The following is a 21,064-nucleotide window of genomic DNA, read 5'->3' as shown; positions in this document are numbered from 1 at the left end:
TTAGTACATCTGCAATGATCGTGCATCTGTATTTAACATTCAGGGAAAGACTGGTGAATTCTAGCTAAACGAAACTTGCAATTATCTTCTTAGTGGTTTAACATTCAGGGAAAGACTGATGAATGCAGTTTTCTGTATTCTCACAAGTCACAATCACAGCTAACATTGGATCAACTTCAATCCAACACTTTTAGATACATAGTACTCCATATAACACTGGTAATAGTTTTGGAAGGGCAGTGACTGATAGTAATACAAAATTACAAACTTCAAATCCCAGATACAAAATTGTGAATCAATGATTCACATTACCACATTGACACATACTAGAAAACAAACATAATACTTCGTAGTTCATTCGATTTTTCTCCAAAATCACAGACTGTCAGCGATTATTGTTCATCCAATTCATCATCATCATCATTCTTGTAAGATACTAAAGTGTTAACCTTGTGAATCTGCATCAAAAGTTTATTTTGTGTGTTAAAACTCTCAGAAGACAACATTTTACATCTAATGAAGAAGTTAGGAAAATATTAATGTAAGAAACTAACTGCTTCTGTTTCAATTTATTTTTTACCTTGGTATCAAAAGAATGTAATTTCACCATTTGGGGGTTGGAAATCAATTTGGGATCACTCTCAATCCAAGTGAGAGGAGCAGCTACATCCTTGTCAGTGTACGCCAACACGTCGAAAACACCTGTGTAACATAACAAAGACATTACACTCTTTCTATTACTCGATCTTAGTAAGGGTAAAACCGGTAAATCACACAATAAATTACGATAACTTTTTCCGAACATCCTAATATAATAAATGCGCGACTACTATATTTTCTAAAAGAAAAAAATAGAAACATTTCAATCTTACACAATAACAATAGAAGAAAATCATAGCAATAATAATTACATGGTTCATCAAGGCAAGGTAAGTAAGTGATGCTAGAAGCAATCTGCCTCATAATTGCTTGTATTTCCCTCATTATTTCTTTGTCACTCTTTTCCCTTGATACCCTGAAATTAAATCATACCCAATATTAAAATTAATAACAAAATTTATAATTTTTATAGGAAAATAACTATATATATTTTAAATTTTTTATTTTTATACCCAGTTTCTACAACTTCATTATCAGTCTCAATACTGAAATTCCATCTTTCAAGAACTTCATTTGTAGATTTACTCATTATCACCAGAACAATCCTCTGTAATTTCCCTGCTTCAAGCCATTCTGCAATCCAAATTCAACAAATATATATATAAAAAACAATCCCAGAACATTAAATTTAAAAAATTCCCAGTAATTTAATTAAATTTATTGAGTAGAAAATTGGGGTTTTATTAAAAAAACCCAAAAATTTCAAAAAATAATAAATTACCTGAAAGTTGAGCAGTAAGATTAGCAATGAAAGATTTAACACCTTCATCTTGAGTAAGAAGCAATGGCAATCCATATTTCTTCACTTTCCCAAAACTTTCTTCTGGGTATACCCCTCGATTATACAATATACTAATAATAACAAAATTAACAATAATTATAAGATAAATCAATCAACAATTTGTAAAAATAAAGAAAAAATTCAAACTTTTATTGACCCAAATGATGAATTTCTCACCTATTTGCTGCGTACCCTGAAAATTCAAACAAAAAGGGTTTAAGAAAATGGAAAAAAAAAAAAAGGGGAATTTTCTTTTTTGGAAGAAAATAACTCAAAGAAGGAAAAAAATCAAGAAATTGATTACCAAAGAACTCGCTTACGATTGCGGCCGAGCCACGAAGAGTGATGATATCCTTAGCAACAGTTTTAGAAGCCATTGAAGATTGTGGGTGTTGTTGATGTTTGACTGATTTGGTTTTGTGGGTGTAAATGAAACTGATGAATGAAAAAATTTGAAGGGTTTTAGTTATTGAAGTGAATTGAATTGAATATGAAAGGGTTTGTAAAATTGGGGATTAAAAGTTGATCGATTGATGAATTAAAATAAAATTCTACCAAAAAAGGGGAGAGAAAAAGAGGTAACGGCTAGTTTTTCTGGGTTTTTGGCTCCACTATTACAAGTCTCAAGTGGAAATCCAAAAGCAACGGTCGGTTTGTAATTTGAAAATTGTCTGATCCAACGGTTGAGAGAGACTCACACATGTGGTTGTAGCTTTACACGTACTACTATTACAATGTGTGAAGTTTTTATTTTTTCTTATTAAATTAAATCCCTTTTTCTTTATAATTGTATTGGGTCCGATATTTGACTTGAGGGTAAAAAAAAGTTTTTGGTTTGTTTTATAGGTTTTTGGTAATTGTTAATGGATATACCATTCAATAATAATGTCAATGGGGGTAACCATGGATATATATTAATCACAATATATATTAATCACATATCTTTACTGATGACTTGTTACTCGTTTTAATTTATTTTCATCATGGTCAATTTTGTGACAAGAATTGGCCCTATTGGGGGTATATGAATGTGAGAATCTCTTTTTCTATTGATCTTTTATCATGGCATTAGCTTAGCTAGAGAGTTTAGCCTCAACCTTTGGGTGTAGGAGCCAGGTGACTATCAACTGCTAGGCATTAGCAAGTTCGCAGATTGAGTTGAATTTTAAGGATTTCAATTCCATCCACTTTGAGGGAAGTGAAATCCATACTTAGTTTGTTGTTCAAGTAAGCAAGTAATCTACCATTAGATCTAGCTGATAAAAATCTATATTTATAGGAATTATATAGCCCATGTGATAATATTTCAAGTCTTATCCCTAAATGACTCAAACCAAGTTGAGCGACCAAAATGCAATTTGGTGAAAGTTGAGGATCTCATTTTGGCTATACTCATTAACAATGATTCAAGAATATTAATTCACTGCTAAATACTCCCTCCGTTTCATAATGTTAGTCCCATATAGAATCAGTCACATAAAATAAGAAAAGAAATATATTTGAAATCTTACATTAAAGTACAACACAATTCATAATTAGTTTACCTTATTTAAATTTTTTGATTTTTTATTAGGAAAACACAGGTCATAATTGCATAATTTAAGGTAAATATTTCCTTACTTAGAGTCATGTTATCAATTTACAATCAATTAATTCCAAAAAAATCAAGTTATAAATGAAATATATTCAATATGGGTAGATCTTTTTTAAACGTCCAAAATAATATATGGGACTAATATTATGAAACGGAAGGAGTACTAATTAATATTAATGTTGGTCAATAAACATGCCTCTGAATAAAATTGGAATCTAGACTTATCTTAACCTACAAAGAGATTCTAAATTCCTTACCCTTATATGATTGGAGGGGTATCATTGCTCTTTTCTAACTGTATACTTCATATTTAAAATATGGAGTAATAATTATTAAAATGTTTAAAGGGTAGCCTAATATTTTTTTTATTTTTTTTTTGGCCTGGGTAATTGTAGATAGTGTTTGTATGCACCGTTGAGGCCGATCTAATCATCTAAATTATCTATGTATCACCAAGTAAATAGCATTGTAGGTGCATATAGCTCCATTGAAATTAAAGAGACCAACTTGTATATAAAATTGAGATTCCAAATACCTAAAATTGTACTTATTATTAGTTTAATACTACTAATTATTAATTAATTAGCTATCGTTAAGATTGGTATAAGTTTGGTTTGTAGGATTATTAATTCATTTATCCTTTTGTGTATAAATCCACATATTGATAGCAATACTAGAAAACTGAATGTAATCCATTATACCACATCTTTACATTGTATAGACTACTAGTAGTGAATGTATATGATTCATATACATTTCACCAATAATTTAATACAAGTATAATTAGTTTTAAAACTTATACTCACAACTTTTCATAACATCTATCTGTCCAACTAATTACGTAATAAAATTATTTTCTCTGTAAAATATATCCAATGTATTAACACGGGTACATTCTAATACCAGAAGATTATGAGATGATAATCAAAGGAATGGCCAAAGGTAATCGGAAAGCGGTAGGGCTTGCTTCTTCCTTCCCATGAAAATTCCCAAAATAAAAGATGAATATTAATTGTAAATGGCAAACACGTCCAAAAAAGAGCACGTGAGGGGCACACATGAAAAGTGGGTTGGCTTTGAGCATGCACACGCCTACTTTTATCTTCCACGTACTCTCTTTAATCTTTAGTCTTTGAGAAGATGCTTCACCACTATTCTCTTAGTTTTTATTTTTATTTTTTATTTTTTTTATTTACATGAGAAGAAAAGTAAAAGTTGAATAGGACAATAGAAGATATTAAGAAACTATGAAACAACTAGTTAAGAGAGAGAGACTGATTAATGATAGATGATAAATTGTAAAAAAGAATTTGATGTATTTTTTTCAACGAAATAATTTGATGTAATTTGATCTAAGTCAGTAGTCACAGATTGCTTAAAATACTCGCTAAAATTTGATGTAATTTAACCTTTTTTTTTTTTATTGACATTAATTGTGCAAAATAATACTTCCTCCGTTTTTTTATTACACCACTTGCCTTTTTATGAATTTTCACAAATATTGCACCATTTTCTCTGTAGGAAAAAAAATTATTTGTGTTCACACTACAAATACCCAACATACCTTTACCTTTTCACACTACTTTTTAATTTATCAATATGTCACATGAGCAATTTTGTATTTTTACCTTCTCTCTCTTACTTTTTTCACTCTCAAAATATTTGTACCTAGCCCTTATGATGAATAATAAAAAAAACGGAGGAAGTATGTGACTTTATTATGAAGTTTTGATTTTAATGTCCATAAACATTATCACTCTATTGAGGTGATATGTCATGTTCTTTTATGTATTGTCCGATGTGTTTGATATTCATAGATCATCATTATAAGCCCTTTTTTAAAAAAAAAAAAAAAAAAAAATCTTTCATCCAAATAAAATGCTCTAATCAACAATTGACAGGGCTGGTGATAATAACTACTTCCTCCATTTTTTTTACTTGACCCGCTTTGACTTTTACACTACTCATCACCCCTCATTTGACCGTGTTTTGTGAATAATATGTAAGAAAAAACATATTTATATTGGATCATTGAATTCGTCTCAACAACTACTATCATAATATATAACTTTTATATTTTTTTAATTATGGAGAATTGAAGTTATTAACCGTTAAAGTTTTGTATTGGCAAGCGTAATAAAAAAACAGATCAAGTAAAAAAAACAGAGGAAGTAGATTTTAATTTGTAAAGATCCCTTGAATATTGAAATGAATTGATAGGACAATTGAAGATACACGAACCTGGAGTAGCACTTGGTGAAGTGTTAGCTTCAAGTACTAGTGAATAATAGGAGTGTGTATAATTTGATTCAACTACATTTGACAAAAAAAAATTGTTCAAAAACAAATAAATTAGTGGACCTGAAATTAAAGAAATGACATTATATTATTCTCTTCCCATGTGTACAAAGGATCAAATGACCAACCAACGTTCCACTAGTTCGGTAGGAAAGATATTAGATTGGAAATTGGATATGATTATTGGGTTATCCAAACAATAGTAGGAGAAAATTTATAAATTATACAAAATATACCAGGAAAAATTTGATTATTAATGTCTTCATTAATTTACAAAATAATATTTTATGAATAAAATAATGTTTTTAAACCTAATTCAATAACATTTAAACTAGCAACATTTGTTTTTAGAGCTTATAATAAGAAATAAAAAAGTCTAATGATATAATAAAATAAAAATAACAAATAAATTAATAAAAAATGAAGTATGTAATATACTAGTATATAGCTAAAATCATAAGGTAAATATTTTATCTACATTAGATCTAGCTAACACACTAAAAAGTTTGTCTTTTACTTCTTTGTTGTTATTTTGATGCACCTTAAAAGTTAAGCACAAATCAATCAAACAATTCTTACAAAAAAGACTAGTTGAACAACTCTCAACTTTCAATACATGTTACACACCTCACTCATCCTTAATTTGTCATTTTGTCTACTTCAAGATAACTATTAAATATTATCTATTTTTTTTCGTCTTAAGATTAACATCTTGAACATAAATAGTACTTTATAAACAAAATGCGATCTCAAAATATTTAATATTAACTCCATAAACTCATCGACTGAACTAGATAGGCCTGTGCGATATTTATCTTTATCCGTAATCAATGTCACCAAAATGAAGACATATGTGAAGTCACACGTAATAATGTTATAAATATGGACATGTAACACATGTTTAGTCACATAGAGAGCAAAACTCAGAAAGAAAGTACACTATACTGCAGTATATTAGTCAATTGTATTTTCATAAATATAAATATGGTCCCCTTTTTGTTTTTATGTTACACAAAAATTCATTTTCTAGGATAAATTTAAAATTATTAGGTGTTGAATAAATAAAAAAAAATATAAAGGTGACCAAACCAAAACACAAGCCATCTTGTGTAAAGCATAGATCAGTTTGTTCACTACTGCTCAAAGCCACGTGCTAGTGAAAAATTCTCCTCCTATAATCTTTGAACTGATTCAAATTCCAAAGTTTTCATATCTGAATTAGTCAGGTAATCATAACATAATCATTTTTGATACATATATAATTTTACTATATAGTTTTTATTTCATTTTCAAGTCTTATTATATATTCACAAAGTTGTTAGGCCTTGTAATCTGAACTGGGTTTTTTTGTTAGTTCCAATATTAATTAACTAAGCCTGATTCCAATGGCTTTTTTGCAGGTTTCTAAAAATGGGTTTTGATTTTCATAGAGTTTTAGAGTGTTTATCAATGGAGGTTGTTCTTGAGGTAGCTAATGTAGTGTTCTGTACATTGTTCTTGTCATGGGTTTTCGTCGAGTTATTGCAAAAGTCGATTAGAAGGAGATATAATGCAGTAGAATCCACAGAAATGTTAGCAAGTTATGGTAGAAATGATTCAAATTTGTACAATAGATTAGTAACACCATTTTGCAGTTCAATATTGTCTATCTTATATTTGTGTTATGGTCTGTATGAGTTGTTTTGGTGCCATAAAACTATCTCATATAGTTCAATTTCTACTGCATTTACTTGGGTTTTGTCTACCTTAATTCTTGTTTATTCTAGAGAAAAAATTCTCAAAGAAGACAAGAAATGGCCTTTGGTTCTTATTGTATGGTGGGTCTATTCCTTGGTTTTTTATATGGTTTTGGTCACACATTATATTATAACCCATTTAACATCTATAGATATGAACATTATAGATTTCCCAGAAGCCGAATTTGTTGATTTCTTGGGTTTTCCATTGACACTTCTTTTATGCTTCAATGGGTTGTATGGTTGTTGTATGAGAAGTTATGTACATGAACTCGAGCAGCCATTGTTGCATCCTGAGCAAGAGAGTAGTACTAAAGAGTTTTCTGCTTTCAGCAACTGTAATTTTTGGAGTAAAATCGCGTTTTTGTGGCTTAATCCACTTTTTAGACTTGGTAGGAATCAGCTGCTGGTGTTAGCTGATATCCCATCAGTACCTCAGTCAGAAACTGCAGAAAATGCCTCATCTTTGCTGGAAGAATCGCTTCGAAAGCAGAAGATCAATGTGTTCTCCTTGTCAAATGCTGTGTTTTGTAGCATGTGGAGATCTTTGCTCACCAATGCCTTCTTTGCTGGTATGTTTCTCTGTTTAATGAACTACATTATTGAATTCTAAGAATCTTCGGCTTTAATTTGTTGTGCTGATCTTGCTGTTTGTAAATTCATGCTGTTCTGTTTTAAGATTGTACTTAATTATTTATATTCCAGGTGCCAATACTATTGCTTCATATATGGGTCCTCTGCTCATCACCCACTTTGTTGACTACCTTTCGACAAAGGCTGATGACTCAAGCTACCACGATGGCATGACCCTTCCTGCAGTGTTCTTCATTGCTAAGTGCATTGAGTCAATATCACAGAGGCAATGGTATTTTGGTGCTTCTCGAATTGGTATTCGGGTTAGAGCAGCTATCATTGCCTTGGTGTACAAGAAGTCTCTTAACATTAAACTGTATGCTGTTGGTCAAGGCAATGGGAAAATCATCAACTTGATTAACGTCGATGCTGAGAGACTTGGAGACTTCTTCTTGTACATTCATCGCATTTGGCTACTTCCCTTGCAGGTGTCCCTTGCACTAGTTATTCTGTACATAAATCTTGGTGCCACGCCTGCCATTGCTGCTCTAGCTTCTACGATCTTGGTGATGGTTTGCAACACACCGTTGGCTAGTAGGCAAGAGATGCTACATTCCAAGATCATGGAAGCTAAAGACTCGAGAATCAAAGCTACTATGGAAACTTTGAAGAGCATGAGAGTACTTAAATTGCATTCTTGGGAATCTTCTTTTATGGAGAAAATCTTGAAATTGAGAGAGACCGAGAAGTCTTGGTTGAGTAAGTATCTCTACACATGTTCTGCGGTTGCTTTCTTGTTTTGGGCTTCGCCAACATTAGTGTCAGTGGTTACCTTTGGTGTTTGCATTTTGGTGAAGACACCATTGACCTCTGGAACTGTTCTTTCTGCTCTTGCTACGTTTAGGATTCTGCAAGAGCCTATATATAATCTGCCAGAACTGATATCAATGATAGCTCAAACAAGGGTCTCAGTTGCTCGACTTGAGAACTTCTTAAGGGATGAAGATCAGATGAAGTTGTTGACATACCGTAAATTTAGAGCATCTACACTTGCACTAGATATTGAAAGTGGTGAATATACTTGGGATACTAGCAATCATTATGCAAGAAAACCTACAATCAGAATAAGTGAGCAGTTGAAAATAGATAAGGGTTGCAAGGTTGCTGTTTGTGGGTCAGTTGGTTCAGGGAAATCGAGCTTGCTTTGTAGCATACTCGGAGAAATTCCAAGAATCTCTGGCAGGGAGATTAAGGTGTATGGAACAAAAGCCTATGTTCCACAGAATTCATGGATACAAACTGGTACAGTAAGGGATAACATATTGTTTGGGAAGGACATGAATAAGGCATTTTATGAGGAGGTTTTGGAAGCATGTGCCTTAACCAAAGACCTTCAGATGTGGACTGATGCTGATATGTGTGTAGTCGGAGAGAGAGGTATCAATCTAAGCGGAGGTCAGAAACAACGAATTCAGCTTGCTAGAGCAATCTATAGTGATGCAGATGTCTATTTCCTTGATGATCCATTCAGCGCCGTTGATGCACTCACTGGTGCACACCTGTTCAAGGCAAGTATTACAGCTTTCTTTTTCTGTTTCCTTTGACAGTGTTATGCACAAAATAGAATGATTTATTTATCACTGAAATTCTTGAGTTCTATATTTTTTTTCCCTTAACATATATACTTTGCTTACATATATACTGATATAGTTAGTTGGAAATGTAATGCAGAAGGCTCTGATGCAAATGTTGTCTGAGAAGACTGTGGTATACATAACCCATCAGCTGGAATTCTTGGATGCAGCGGACGTCGTTCTGGTAATTGTGTTGTCAGATTAGTACGCAACTCAACCTTTTTTTTATCGATATTAAAGCTTATGTTTAATTACAATTCTGTAGGTGATGAAAGACGGAAGAATTGTTCAATCAGGAAGATACGAAGATTTGATTACAGATTCAGATGGTGAACTTGTCAGACAAATGGATGCTCACCAAAAATCACTAGAACAAGTAAATACCAATGATGGTGTATTTCATAATTCAACTGCAAAGTCATCTTCAGTTCCTCTGGCAGAACTTATTGAAGAAAACTCTTCATGCTCGATTCAGTATGATAAGCTAGCACAAAGCAATGAAGAGGAAGCTGTAAGAGGACGAGTTAATTGGCATGTATATTCGACTTTCATCACTGCTGCATATAGAGGAGGTCTTGTTCCAGTCATCCTGCTATGTCAGATTCTTTTTCAGGGATTACAGATGGGTAGCAGCTACTGGCTTGCTTGGGCGACAGAGGAAGAGGGTCGAGTCAGTCATAAACAACTGATGGCTATTTTTGTTCTGCTTTCGGGTGGTAGTTGTGTCTTTATATTAGGGAGGACTATATTTCTCTCCACGATTTCCATCGAGACTGCACAGCAGATGTTCCTCAGTATGATCAAATCAGTGTTCCGTGCTCCTATATCTTTTTTCGACTTCACACCAACCAGTAGAATACTCAGCAGGGTAACAAATCTACTAAATAAAACTAGTTATCATAGTGTTATACAAATCTTGTGTATTTTTCTGACTCCTTATTTCGGTTTCTTCTCCCTTGCAGTCTTCTACAGACCAAAGTACCGTGGATATGGACATCCCTTACAGATTAGCTGGACTAGTATTTGCTCTAATTCAACTACTTAGTATAATTATTCTCATGTCCCAAGTTGCTTGGCAAATTATTCTTGTCTTTGTTGCTGTTATTGCCATCTCCTGTTGGTATCAGGTAAGCAAACAATGTGATATTGTGAACTTCTATGCTTATCTTTGTAAGTGCATTACAAAGCTGATGGTTTCTCCAATCTGCTGATGCAGGCGTATTATATAACAACAGCGAGGGAGTTGGCCAGGATGGTTGGTATTCGAAAATCTCCTATACTCCACCATTACTCTGAGAGCATGGTGGGTTCTCCAACTATCCGGTGCTTCAATCAAGAGGGCCGTTTTTATGAGAAAATTCTTAGTTTGGTGAATGATTATTCACGAGTTACCTTCCACAACATCGCTGCTATGGAATGGCTTTCTGTTAGGATAAACTTTTTGTTCAATTTGGTGTTCTTCGTTGTTCTAGTCATCTTAGTGATGTTGCCAAGATCAGCCATTGATCCAAGTAAGCTTCTTCACCAGATTCCCTTGTCTATGTTTTTATATGTAGCGCTTTTGATGGTTTCTTATGCTACTTTTGGATTAACTGTTTGTTTTTCTGATATTAGGCTTGTCGGGACTAGCTGCCACATATGGACTAAATATGAATGTCCTGCAAGCTTGGATAATATGGAACTTGTGTAATGTGGAGAACAAAATGATCTCAGTCGAAAGGATTCTTGACTTTGCACGACTACCAAGTGAAGCTCCATCGATTATAGAAGACTGCAGGCCTGAATCAGATTGGCCTACTGAAGGATTTATTCAATTTGAGAACCTACATGTCCGGTATTCCCCTGCTCTTCCCATGGTGCTCAAAGGGATCACCTGCACTATACCAGCAAAGATGAAAGTTGGAGTTGTTGGAAGAACAGGCAGTGGAAAATCAACTCTTATACAAGCCCTTTTTCGGGTGGTTGATCCTTCACAGGGACGTATTCTCATTGATGGACTCGATATTTGTATGTTAGGGCTGAAAGATTTAAGATCTAGGCTAAGTATTATACCCCAAGACCCTACTCTCTTCCAAGGAAATGTGAGGGCTAATCTGGATCCACTCGAGGAGCATTCTGATCAACAGATATGGGAGGTACATAACAGCTTAACTGCATTCCCTAAATTGTTCATTTCATCTTAAAGAAGAGAACAGTAATAACCTGTATGATGTCCAACTTGTGCAGGTACTCAACAAGTGCCACGGTCTTGCTAGTATTATAAGGCAGGATGCGCGACTTCTTGATGCCCCTGGTATTAGAACTTTTTGATTCATGATATTATATATGTATAAAACTTTCTTCATATTTCTCACGAAATCTTTGCTGATTGTGGCAGTTGCTGAAGACGGAGAAAACTGGAGTGTAGGGCAAAGACAGTTGGTTTGTCTAGGGAGAGTGCTTCTACAGAGGAGAAGAATACTAGTCTTGGATGAAGCTACTGCATCTGTTGATACTGCAACTGATAATCTGATTCAGAAGACTGTCAGAGAGGAAACAAGCGGATGTACTGTAATTACTGTCGCGCACAGGATACCTACAGTCATTGACAATGATCTTGTCTTGGTTCTTGATCAAGGTAAGTTTAATACGAAGTACAAGATTATTTCCTGCTTAAAGTTTAAAAATCCCACTGACAACACTGATATTGATAAATGCTGTAACCTGTTGTTGTGTACTTCTGGTTGTGTTGTCTGAGTAAAATGTTGCAAATTTGATTGATAAATGCAGGCAGGATCGTCGAGTATGACTCTCCATCTGAATTGTTGAAGGACAGTTCAGCTGCATTCTCAAAGTTGGTGAAGGAATTTCTCTGTAGATCATCCAAGCATTTCGACGAGATATAGAAACATTGTATAAAATTTTTGTAGAGAATTATGACAGATTATAACTCAAATTGTGATTCCTTTCGCGCTAAAGTGAACAGAAGCCTCAAGGTTCTGTTGTTGAAGAGCAGAAGAGCGAGCAAGTAGGCAAGTAGCTTAGAATCCGATGTGTGACATATATGTATGTACGACTGTACAAGTAGTTCTTAACCTTGAGCATATAGAAAAATAGGAATGACAAATTTTTTTAGTCTAACTTGAGTAGATCAAACATGATATGGATGTCATGAATTAATGATGTATGTTACTACAAATTTTATAATGTAAATAAGAAAAATAAGAGATTGTTGCAAGTTTCAAATTTCTGAAAATATTTGCCTTCTTCAAACCATGAATCTAACAGTTTTCTTTGTAGCTTAGCTTAACTTAGCTAGAGTAGAGCGGCCATCAAAAGGTTACAAGATACGATAATACAACACACACACACACGCACCAAAAAAAAAAGAGTAGATTAGTGTGAAAGGGATTACGAACGTGCTAGCTAAGTTTGCGATTAACAACAATTAACAACCATGAAGACGGAAAAACAAGTAATAAACAAGACAAGGAGAATTTACCGTGGGAAACCTGAGAACCAGGAGAAAAACCCACCAATCCACTATGGAGTAACAATTTGATGAAAAACAATGTAGATTACAAGCTTCAATCACCATTAAAGCTCCCACCCCAAACTCACCCTCTCAAACACTCAAACCCTAAGTGTTTGGGTTTACATGAGGCTCTCTCTATCTCTACATCTTTCCATTCATCTCATTCTCACTCTACAATGACAATACAAGAGTATATATAGTGCTAGAAGATCAACGGCTAAAATTACATCCCGAGCGAAATAAAAGAAATCGCGTCGCTGAACAGGGGCTCGATGGTTCGACCGAACCTTCCCAGAGTTCGGTCGAACATGAGGTGGTTCGGTCGAACATCTTCCTTGGTTCGACCGAACCTGCTCTAGAAATCGAAAGGCTACACATTCTGCCTCAAATACTCAGAAGTAATTAGGTTCGACCGAACCTTTCATGAGTTCGGTCGAACTCCCGCACTGCACAGACAACTCTTCTTAAAACAGCCATAACTCCCTCGATTCTTAACCAAATCGAGCTTATGACCAGGCGTTGGAAAGATCTTGAGACGAGCTATCACCTCCATCTTGAATCATCTCAATATCAATTATAGATCTTGAGATATGCCCATTTAAAGTCAGCCCTTTGATATCCATCATTGCTTTACACCAAGCAATAGCCCATAGCTTAATCTCCTAAGCTATGCACCCCCTTAGCCTTCTTGAAACCGTTCTCCACACTCTCAAAACCAACATAGTGTTAAGTGTTTACAACCAATTTAATTTAATGGTTCAATTTAATTTAATTTAAGGTTACAAGATACGACGAGCAAGCCCCAGTTACTCAGCCTGAGTAACGAAATTTGTTACTCAAGTGGCATATATTGTAATTTTACACATTTTTTTATTATTATTATTTTTTTTTAAAAAAAAAAACCTTCGTCTTCTTGGAGAACGTTGAGTGCGCTTCAGGGCTTCACCACCACCACCAGTTTGCGCTTCACCACCATTACCCTTCGTCTTCTCCGTTTCCCGTCTTCGTTACAGACACCAACACCATCGTCGTTATTCGTCTTTCGTCACAACCACCACCACCACCACCATTCTTCGTTTGAGCCACCGTCCACCGACGATCTCTGATCTTCTTCCCCGTTGTCCCCCTTTTCTTCTTCCTTCTTCGATAACAATGGCTTCAAGCCCTAAACGCCATTTCGCGGCGGAACAAAACGAAACCCTAGGAACAAATAGTTTTAATTAGGGCCATATCAACCCCTTAGGGCTAACATCTTGTTCCAGCGGAGGTGTTACTCTTGCAGAGGGAAGGAGGAAAAACGGTGGAGAAGAAGAAGGGTACTGCTAGGGCCAAGGATTACTGGTTGGAGAATGGAGGAAGAAGGAGGGTGTTGTTGAGGATGGAAGGAACTCATCCATTGCTATGAAATATGTTGTGGACGTTTTTACCCCCAACTTAAAAGCACGAAATTACATCTGTACCCTTTGAGTTACATTTGTTGTTACTCAGGATGAGTAACTTGTATTTCCCGGATACGATAATACAACACAATATGCTCAATTAAAAAGGTTGGAACATGACAATGTTGAGAATAACATTTTTTTTTTTTTTGGTGTTCCATCCGGTTCACCCTTTGGGCTAATCCGGATTCGGGGATCAGTTCTGGGTGGTTAGGTTCCAGTCCCCTCCCGATTGTTGTTGCGGGGGATCGAACACGGGTCCTCCCTACCAAGTGTAGTCCCAATCACCACTACACCAACAACCAATGGATATGTTGAGAATAACATTAAACTGACATGAGTTAACTTGTCTATGAAAAATAATCAATGTCTTAATAAAATTGGTAGATATTTGATACTAATTAAATCTTTAGTATGAGGCCAACTTGATCTATCGTACGTGATATGACAATACAATACGAACTAGATCTGAAAAAAAAAAAAAACTTAACACGTAATGTTTGATAAAATGGGTTAGGTTAGTGTTTAGGTTTCACAATCCCTTTATCTATGACACAAACACGAAAACAAATTGACACTGACACATTTACGTTTCTAATTTAGCTTAGCAGCCATGGGCATATTCTTAGGTGTAACCTCTTGCACCTAATGTAGGTGCAACAACATGAAACACAGGAATTTATGGATGAAACGCAGCCCAAACTCAAATCATACAAAATGTTTTTCCCGCATTAGTTTGTTTCTTTTTTAAAAATTTTTAGTTTCCTTCTTCCCAATTCTATCTTTTCTCTTTTCTTTCTTAATTCTCATCAAAATTTTCGATCATAAATTCCATTATAATTTTCTTTAACTCTGTTTTTTCTCCTTCCTTTTTTTATTTATTTCAAATGATTCATCAAATCCAACCACGAATGTTGTTGAAGATTGTTCTTGATCAAAAATTTGCAATAATGATGATATAATTACAATGATCTTCATCCCTTCGTCATTTTGTGAAATGATTTTGAGTTTCAGAGAACTAATGGAGAAGAAGGTGGGTTTTATTTTATTTTCTCTCTCCTCCTTTTCCTTTTATATTCGATTGTTTTTAAATACTTGTTTCATTTCTTTATTTGAAAAGCTTATACAATATTTAATACATTTCTCTCACCTAGAGACCCACCGTTAATCATATTTTATTGATTTCATATACTCTGTTCCAATTCATATACTCTGTGCATATTTGACTTTTCAGTTTTTTCACTTCTGTGCATACTGGTCTTGTCAATCTTTTCATTGTTGTGTGGACTGGGCTTATCAGTCTTTTTACTGTTGTGTGTACTGAGCTTATCAGTTTTGTGACTTTTGTTGGGGGGCTTCTGGATGTGAATTCAACCGAAGACGACAGCAATCGCCTGAACGTCGTTATCACTTTAATTGTCCTCAACGTGAGATTAACTGCATTTATAATGCAGTTACTGAAATTTAAGTCACCTGACATTGATTTGGTAACTTTTTCTATTTTATTTTTATTATTCAATTTTATGTTTTGATTATTATAATTAATAATTTGGGTTTTATTTTCAGATTTAGACAAGTGTCAGTGCAGAGAGTTATGTAATCACAAAAAGTGTGACAACTCTGTTTCTGTGTGACAAATCCATCTAAATAGTGTGACAAATTCATCTAAAAGACAAAAACAAGCTAAAATAGCAAAATCACATAATATTGTACCGCAATAATTAAATAGTCACAAATGAAACAAATAATAGTGATTCCACTCATCCAGATCAATAGTATATCAAACAAATTTGTAAACACAATTACTATCAACTCATTTAACTTAAAAAAATTGATGATAAACCGTACGTTCAAATCATATAATTAATTCGGCGTACACAAATGTTTTATATATTTATATAATTAATACGGTAACTCTAATATATTTTAATAATATTATATATATCTAATTCAAGCTGGTGTAATCCATAAGGATTATTGTTAAAATAAACTAATTAATAAAATATGAAATATTAAAATAATATTAAAATTATTTATTTATTAACAAATAACGTGATATTATTGTCAAAACTAAAAATGAATAACTAAAAAATAGATACATTTAGTAGAATAATAGTTAAGACTTCAAAAGTTAAGAATTGAATAACAAGTCCAATTATCTAATTAATCAAAATCACTATGGACGTCCACGATATCAATTGCATTGAGACTAAAATGATATAATTTATATTAATATTAATATCACGTTTTAAATCTTTTAATCGATGTTTGAATTACATAAATTAAATTGATAATTTGTCTATAACTTCGTAATTATTATTTAAATGATATTTCTTCTACAAATGAGCATGAATTCTATTTGAATTGTACATTTACAATAGTATAAATTTACTTACCAAAATTCACAAAATTATAGTTTAATTCATAAATAAGAATTAATTTTTCATTTCTTATATTAGCTTCATCCTCTATATGTATATTTTTTTTATCCTCTATATGTATATTTTTGCTTTATTCTCTATATACTATTCATTAATTGAGAATTCACCAAATATTAGCTTCATTCGCCATATGTATATTTTTGCAGAATCTCTATATATATATATCAAACATATTTCAAGATTTTTCTTAATATAATATAATTGTCTTTTCAATGGATTCGTTAATGCTTTTAGTCCACTTATACAATTAGGTATTCAATTCTTATTTTGTTGCCTTAGAGAATGATTGTGCAAGGTATTTACGTGTTGTCTAAATTGGCTTTTTTTATTAAAAGATTTAAAACGTGAAATTAATATTAATGTAAATTATACCATTTTAGGTTCAATGCAATTGATACCGTGGACGTCCGTGGTGATTTTGATTAATTAAATAATTGGATTTGTTATTCAATTCTTAACTCTTGAAGCCTTAACTATTCTTCAAGTAAATGTATCTATTTTTTAGTTATTCATTTTTAATTTTGACAATAATATCACGTTATTTATTAATGAATAAATAAATTTAATATTATTTTAATATTTCATATTATATTAATTAGTTTATTTTAACAATAATCCTAATGGATTACACCAGCTTGAATTAGATATATATAATATTATTAAAATATATTAGAGTTACCGTATTAATTATATAAATACATAAAACATTTATGTACGACGAAGTAATTTTATGATTTAAACGTACGATTTATCATCATTCTTTTTAAGTAAAATGAGTTGATCGTAATTGTGTTTACAAATTTGTTTGATATACCATTGATCAATATTTAATGAGTGGAATCACTATTTATTTGTTCATTTGTTTATTTTCAATTTGCTTTGACTACTTAATTATTGCGTTACAGTATTATTATTTTAACAATAATCCAACCACGAATGTTGTTGAAGATTGTTCTTGATCAAAAATTTGCAATAATGATGATATAATTACAATGATCTTCATCCCTTCGTCATTTTGTGAAATGATTTTGAGTTTCAAAGAACTAATGGAGAAGAAGGTGGGTTTTATTTTATTTTCTCTCTCCTCCTTTTCCTTTTATATTCGATTGTTTTTAAATACTTGTTTCATTTCTTTATTTGAAAAGCTTATACAATATTTAATACATTTCTCTCACCTAGAGACCCACCGTTAATCATATTTTATTGATTTCATATACTCTGTTCCAATTCATATACTCTGTTTATATTTGACTTTTCAGTCTTTTCACTTCTGTGCATAGACTTTTGTTGGAGGGCTTCTGGATGTGAATTCAACCGAAGACGACAGCAATCGCCTGAACGTCGTTATCACTTTAATTGTCCTCAACGTGAGATTAACTGCATTTATAATGCAGTTACTGAAATTTAAGTCACCTGACATTGATTTGGTAACTTTTTCTATTTTATTTTTATTATTCAATTTTATGTTTTGATTATTATAATTAATAATTTGGGTTTTATTTTCAGATTTAGACAAGTGTCAGTGCAGAGAGTTATGTAATCACAAAAAGTGTGACAACTCTGTTTCTGTGTGACAAATCCATCTAAATAGTGTGACAAATTCATCTAAAAGACAAAAACAAGCTAAAATAGCAAAATCACATAATATTGTACCGCAATAATTAAATAGTCACAAATGAAACAAATAATAGTGATTCCACTCATCTAGATCAATATTATGTCAAACAAATTTGTAAACACAATTACTATCAACTCATTTTACTTAAAAAATTGATGATAAACCGTACGTTCAAATCATATAATTAATTCGGCGTACACAAATGTTTTATATATTTATATAATTAATACGGTAACTCTAATATATTTTAATAATATTATATATATCTAATTCAAGCTGGTGTAATCCATAAGGATTATTGTTAAAATAAACTAATTAATAAAATATGAAATATTAAAATAATATTAAAATTATTTATTTATTAACAAATAACGTGATATTATTGTCAAAACTAAAAATGAATAACTAAAAAATAGATACATTTAGTAGAATAATAGTTAAGACTTCAAAAGTTAAGAATTGAATAACAAGTCCAATTATCTAATTAATCAAAATCACTATGGACGTCCACGGTATCAATTGCATTGAGACTAAAATGATATAATTTATATTAATATTAATATCACGTTTTAAATCTTTTAATAAAAAAAAGTAATTTAGACAACACGTAAATACCTTGCTCCATCATCCTCTAAGGCAACAAAAGGAGAATTGAATATTTAATTGTAGAAGTAGACTAAAAACATTAACGAATCCATTGAAAATATATAAATGCAACTATTTTCAGAAAAAACCTTGAAATATGCTTGATATATATAGAGAGATTTTGCAAAAATATACATATAGCGAATGAATCTAATATTAGTGAATTCTCAATTGATAAAGAGTATGCAAAAATATACATATAGAGAATAAAGCAAAAATTGTTAAATATGGAAGAGAAATAAAGAGAGATGAGGGAAGATTGTTACGTTGTATTTCATATTCCATGTAGTACTGGATATATATAATGTACATTTCCTAGGGTTCCATCAATGGATAAGATCAAATACCCAACTCTAGAATATTCTAGGTTGTACATGGATAATAGTCATCCATATTTAGATATTATCATAACACTCCCCCTTGGATGACTATATATTGAATAAAACAATAACTAACATTTACTACAAAACCCGTACAAAATAATACACTATAATGCGCATAATATGCTGCCTCGTTAAAAACCTTAGCAGGAAAACCCAGTGGGAAAAAACCATGGTTAAGAAAAAAGAGTGCAGCGCGCATTAACTCCCCCTCATGACTACATCACTTGATATCTTTAAGACGACGCAATCCAATGCTGTAAGCTAACTTTTTGAATGTTGCTGTCGGAAGAGCTTTAGTAAATAAGTCTGCTAAATTCTCACTTGAACGAATCTGCAATACATTTATATCTCCATTCTTCTGAAGATCATGAGTGAAGAAAAATTTGGGTAAGATGTGCTTTGTTCTGTCGCCTTTGATGTATCCTTCCTTAAGTTGAGCAATACAAGCAGCGTTATCCTCTATAAAGTTGTTGGTGCCTCTTTCCCAGATGATAAACCACAAACTTCTTTTATATGTTGAACTACCGACCTTAACCATACACATTCACGACTAGCCTCGTGAATTGCTAAAATCTCATAATGATTGGAAGAAGTAGCTGCAATGGTTTGTTTCATGGAACGCCAAGAAATGGCAGTACCACCATATGTGAACACATATCCAGTTTGTGATCGACCATTATGAGGATCAGATAAATAACCTGCATCTGCAAAACCAATCAAATTTTCTTTGGACAACTTTGGGAAAAATAAACCCATATCCTTCGTACCTTGAAGGTAACGAAGTAAATGTTTAATCCCATTCCAATGCCTTCAGGTTGGACATGAACTAAACCTTGCTAATAAATTAACTGAAAATGATATATCAGGTCGTGTATGACTTGCAAGGTACATTAGTGCTCCAATTGCACTAAGATACGGTACTTCAGGACCAAGAATTTCTTCATCATTTTCCCGAGGTCGGAATGGATCTTTCTCTACTTCAAGTGATCTTACAACCATAGGGCTGCTCAATGGATGTGCTGTATCCAAAGAAAATCTTGTAAGAACCTTTTCTATGTATGTTGATTGATGCACAAGGATTCCATTCTCTAGGTGCTCTATTTGTAACCCCAAGCAGAATTTTGTCTTTCCTAGATCTTTCATTTCAAACTCTTTCTTTAAATAATTGACAGTCACTGAAATCTCTTCAGGAGTTCCAATAATATTTAAATCATCAACATACACTGCAATTATAACAAATCCTGATCCAAATTTCTTTATAAAAATACATGGGCTGATAGGATCATTCTTATAACCTTCTTTCAACAAATACTCACTTAGACGGTTATACCACATACGCCCAGATTGTTTCAATCCATAAAGAGATTTGTTTAATTTAATACAGAAATGTTCTCGAGAACTAGATTTTGCTGCTTCCGGCAGCTTGAATCCTTCTGGGAGCTTCATGTAAATGTCATTATCCAGTGGGCCATATAAATAAGCTGTGACAACATCCATCAAACGTAAGTCAAGTCCTTCTCTTATTGCCAGACTAATCAAAAATCTAAAAGTAGTTGCATCCACCTCAGGAGAATATGTCTCCTCATAATCAATACCAGGTCTTTGTGAGAATCCTTGTGCAACTAAGCGTGCCTTATATCTTACAACTTCACCTTTTTCATTTCTCTTTCGCGAAAAGACCCATTTATATCCCATTGGCTTTACACCTTCAAGTGTACGGACTACTGGTCCAAATACTTCTCTTTTTC

The 21,064-nt window shown here is 32.8% G+C and overlaps 2 protein-coding genes across 3 annotated transcripts; one reads left to right on the top strand and one right to left on the bottom strand.

The window, feature by feature from the left end:
- Positions 1 to 90: 90 nt before the first annotated feature.
- Positions 91 to 1,982, bottom strand: LOC145635372 (mitotic spindle checkpoint protein MAD2-like). Its single transcript, XM_081686682.1, has 7 exons — positions 1,746 to 1,982; positions 1,619 to 1,634; positions 1,382 to 1,512; positions 1,113 to 1,233; positions 912 to 1,015; positions 581 to 702; positions 91 to 458 (listed from the first exon to the last, which is right to left on the bottom strand). The coding sequence occupies exons 1-7, from the start codon at positions 1,816 to 1,818 to the stop codon at positions 393 to 395; spliced, it is 633 nt and encodes a 210-aa protein (XP_081542808.1). The 5' UTR covers positions 1,819 to 1,982; the 3' UTR covers positions 91 to 392.
- Positions 1,983 to 6,422: 4,440 nt separating this feature from the next.
- Positions 6,423 to 12,493, top strand: LOC145640429 (putative ABC transporter C family member 15). Of its 2 annotated transcripts, XM_081691715.1 has the most exons (11): positions 6,423 to 6,559; positions 6,734 to 7,641; positions 7,775 to 9,210; positions 9,374 to 9,460; positions 9,542 to 10,144; positions 10,239 to 10,403; positions 10,493 to 10,787; positions 10,891 to 11,411; positions 11,503 to 11,569; positions 11,654 to 11,893; positions 12,046 to 12,493. In XM_081691715.1, the coding sequence occupies exons 2-11, from the start codon at positions 6,744 to 6,746 to the stop codon at positions 12,159 to 12,161; spliced, it is 4,428 nt and encodes a 1,475-aa protein (XP_081547841.1). In that variant the 5' UTR covers positions 6,423 to 6,559; positions 6,734 to 6,743; the 3' UTR covers positions 12,162 to 12,493. The 2 variants fall into 2 exon arrangements, with proteins under 2 accessions (XP_081547841.1, XP_081547840.1); XM_081691714.1 differs by lacking the exon at positions 6,423 to 6,559 and having other exon boundaries at positions 6,567 to 7,641.
- The last annotated feature ends 8,571 nt before the right edge of the window (positions 12,494 to 21,064 follow it).

This window comes from Chenopodium album, chromosome 1, assembly GCF_948465745.1.
Source record: "Chenopodium album chromosome 1, dcCheAlbu1.1, whole genome shotgun sequence".
Classification (NCBI taxonomy): Eukaryota; Viridiplantae; Streptophyta; class Magnoliopsida; order Caryophyllales; family Amaranthaceae; genus Chenopodium; species Chenopodium album.
Note: the sequence above shows the minus strand (reverse complement) of the source record. Positions and strands in the feature narration are given on the sequence as shown.

Bases quoted from the DNA above. Each gene is read 5' to 3' on its own strand.
- LOC145640429 (XM_081691715.1), top strand. From the start codon at position 6,744: ATGGGTTTTGATTTTCATAGAGTTTTAGAGTGTTTATCAATGGAGGTT. The intron at 7,642-7,774 runs GTATGTTTCTCT...TTTATATTCCAG, and splicing joins CACCAATGCCTTCTTTGCTG to GTGCCAATACTATTGCTTCA. The intron at 11,412-11,502 runs GTACATAACAGC...CAACTTGTGCAG, and splicing joins CTGATCAACAGATATGGGAG to GTACTCAACAAGTGCCACGG.
- LOC145635372 (XM_081686682.1), bottom strand. From the start codon at position 1,818: ATGGCTTCTAAAACTGTTGCTAAGGATATCATCACTCTTCGTGGCTCG. The intron at 1,234-1,381 runs GTAATTTATTAT...TTTGGATTGCAG, and splicing joins TCTTACTGCTCAACTTTCAG to AATGGCTTGAAGCAGGGAAA. The intron at 703-911 runs GTAATTATTATT...TATGTTACACAG, and splicing joins ACCTTGCCTTGATGAACCAT to GTGTTTTCGACGTGTTGGCG.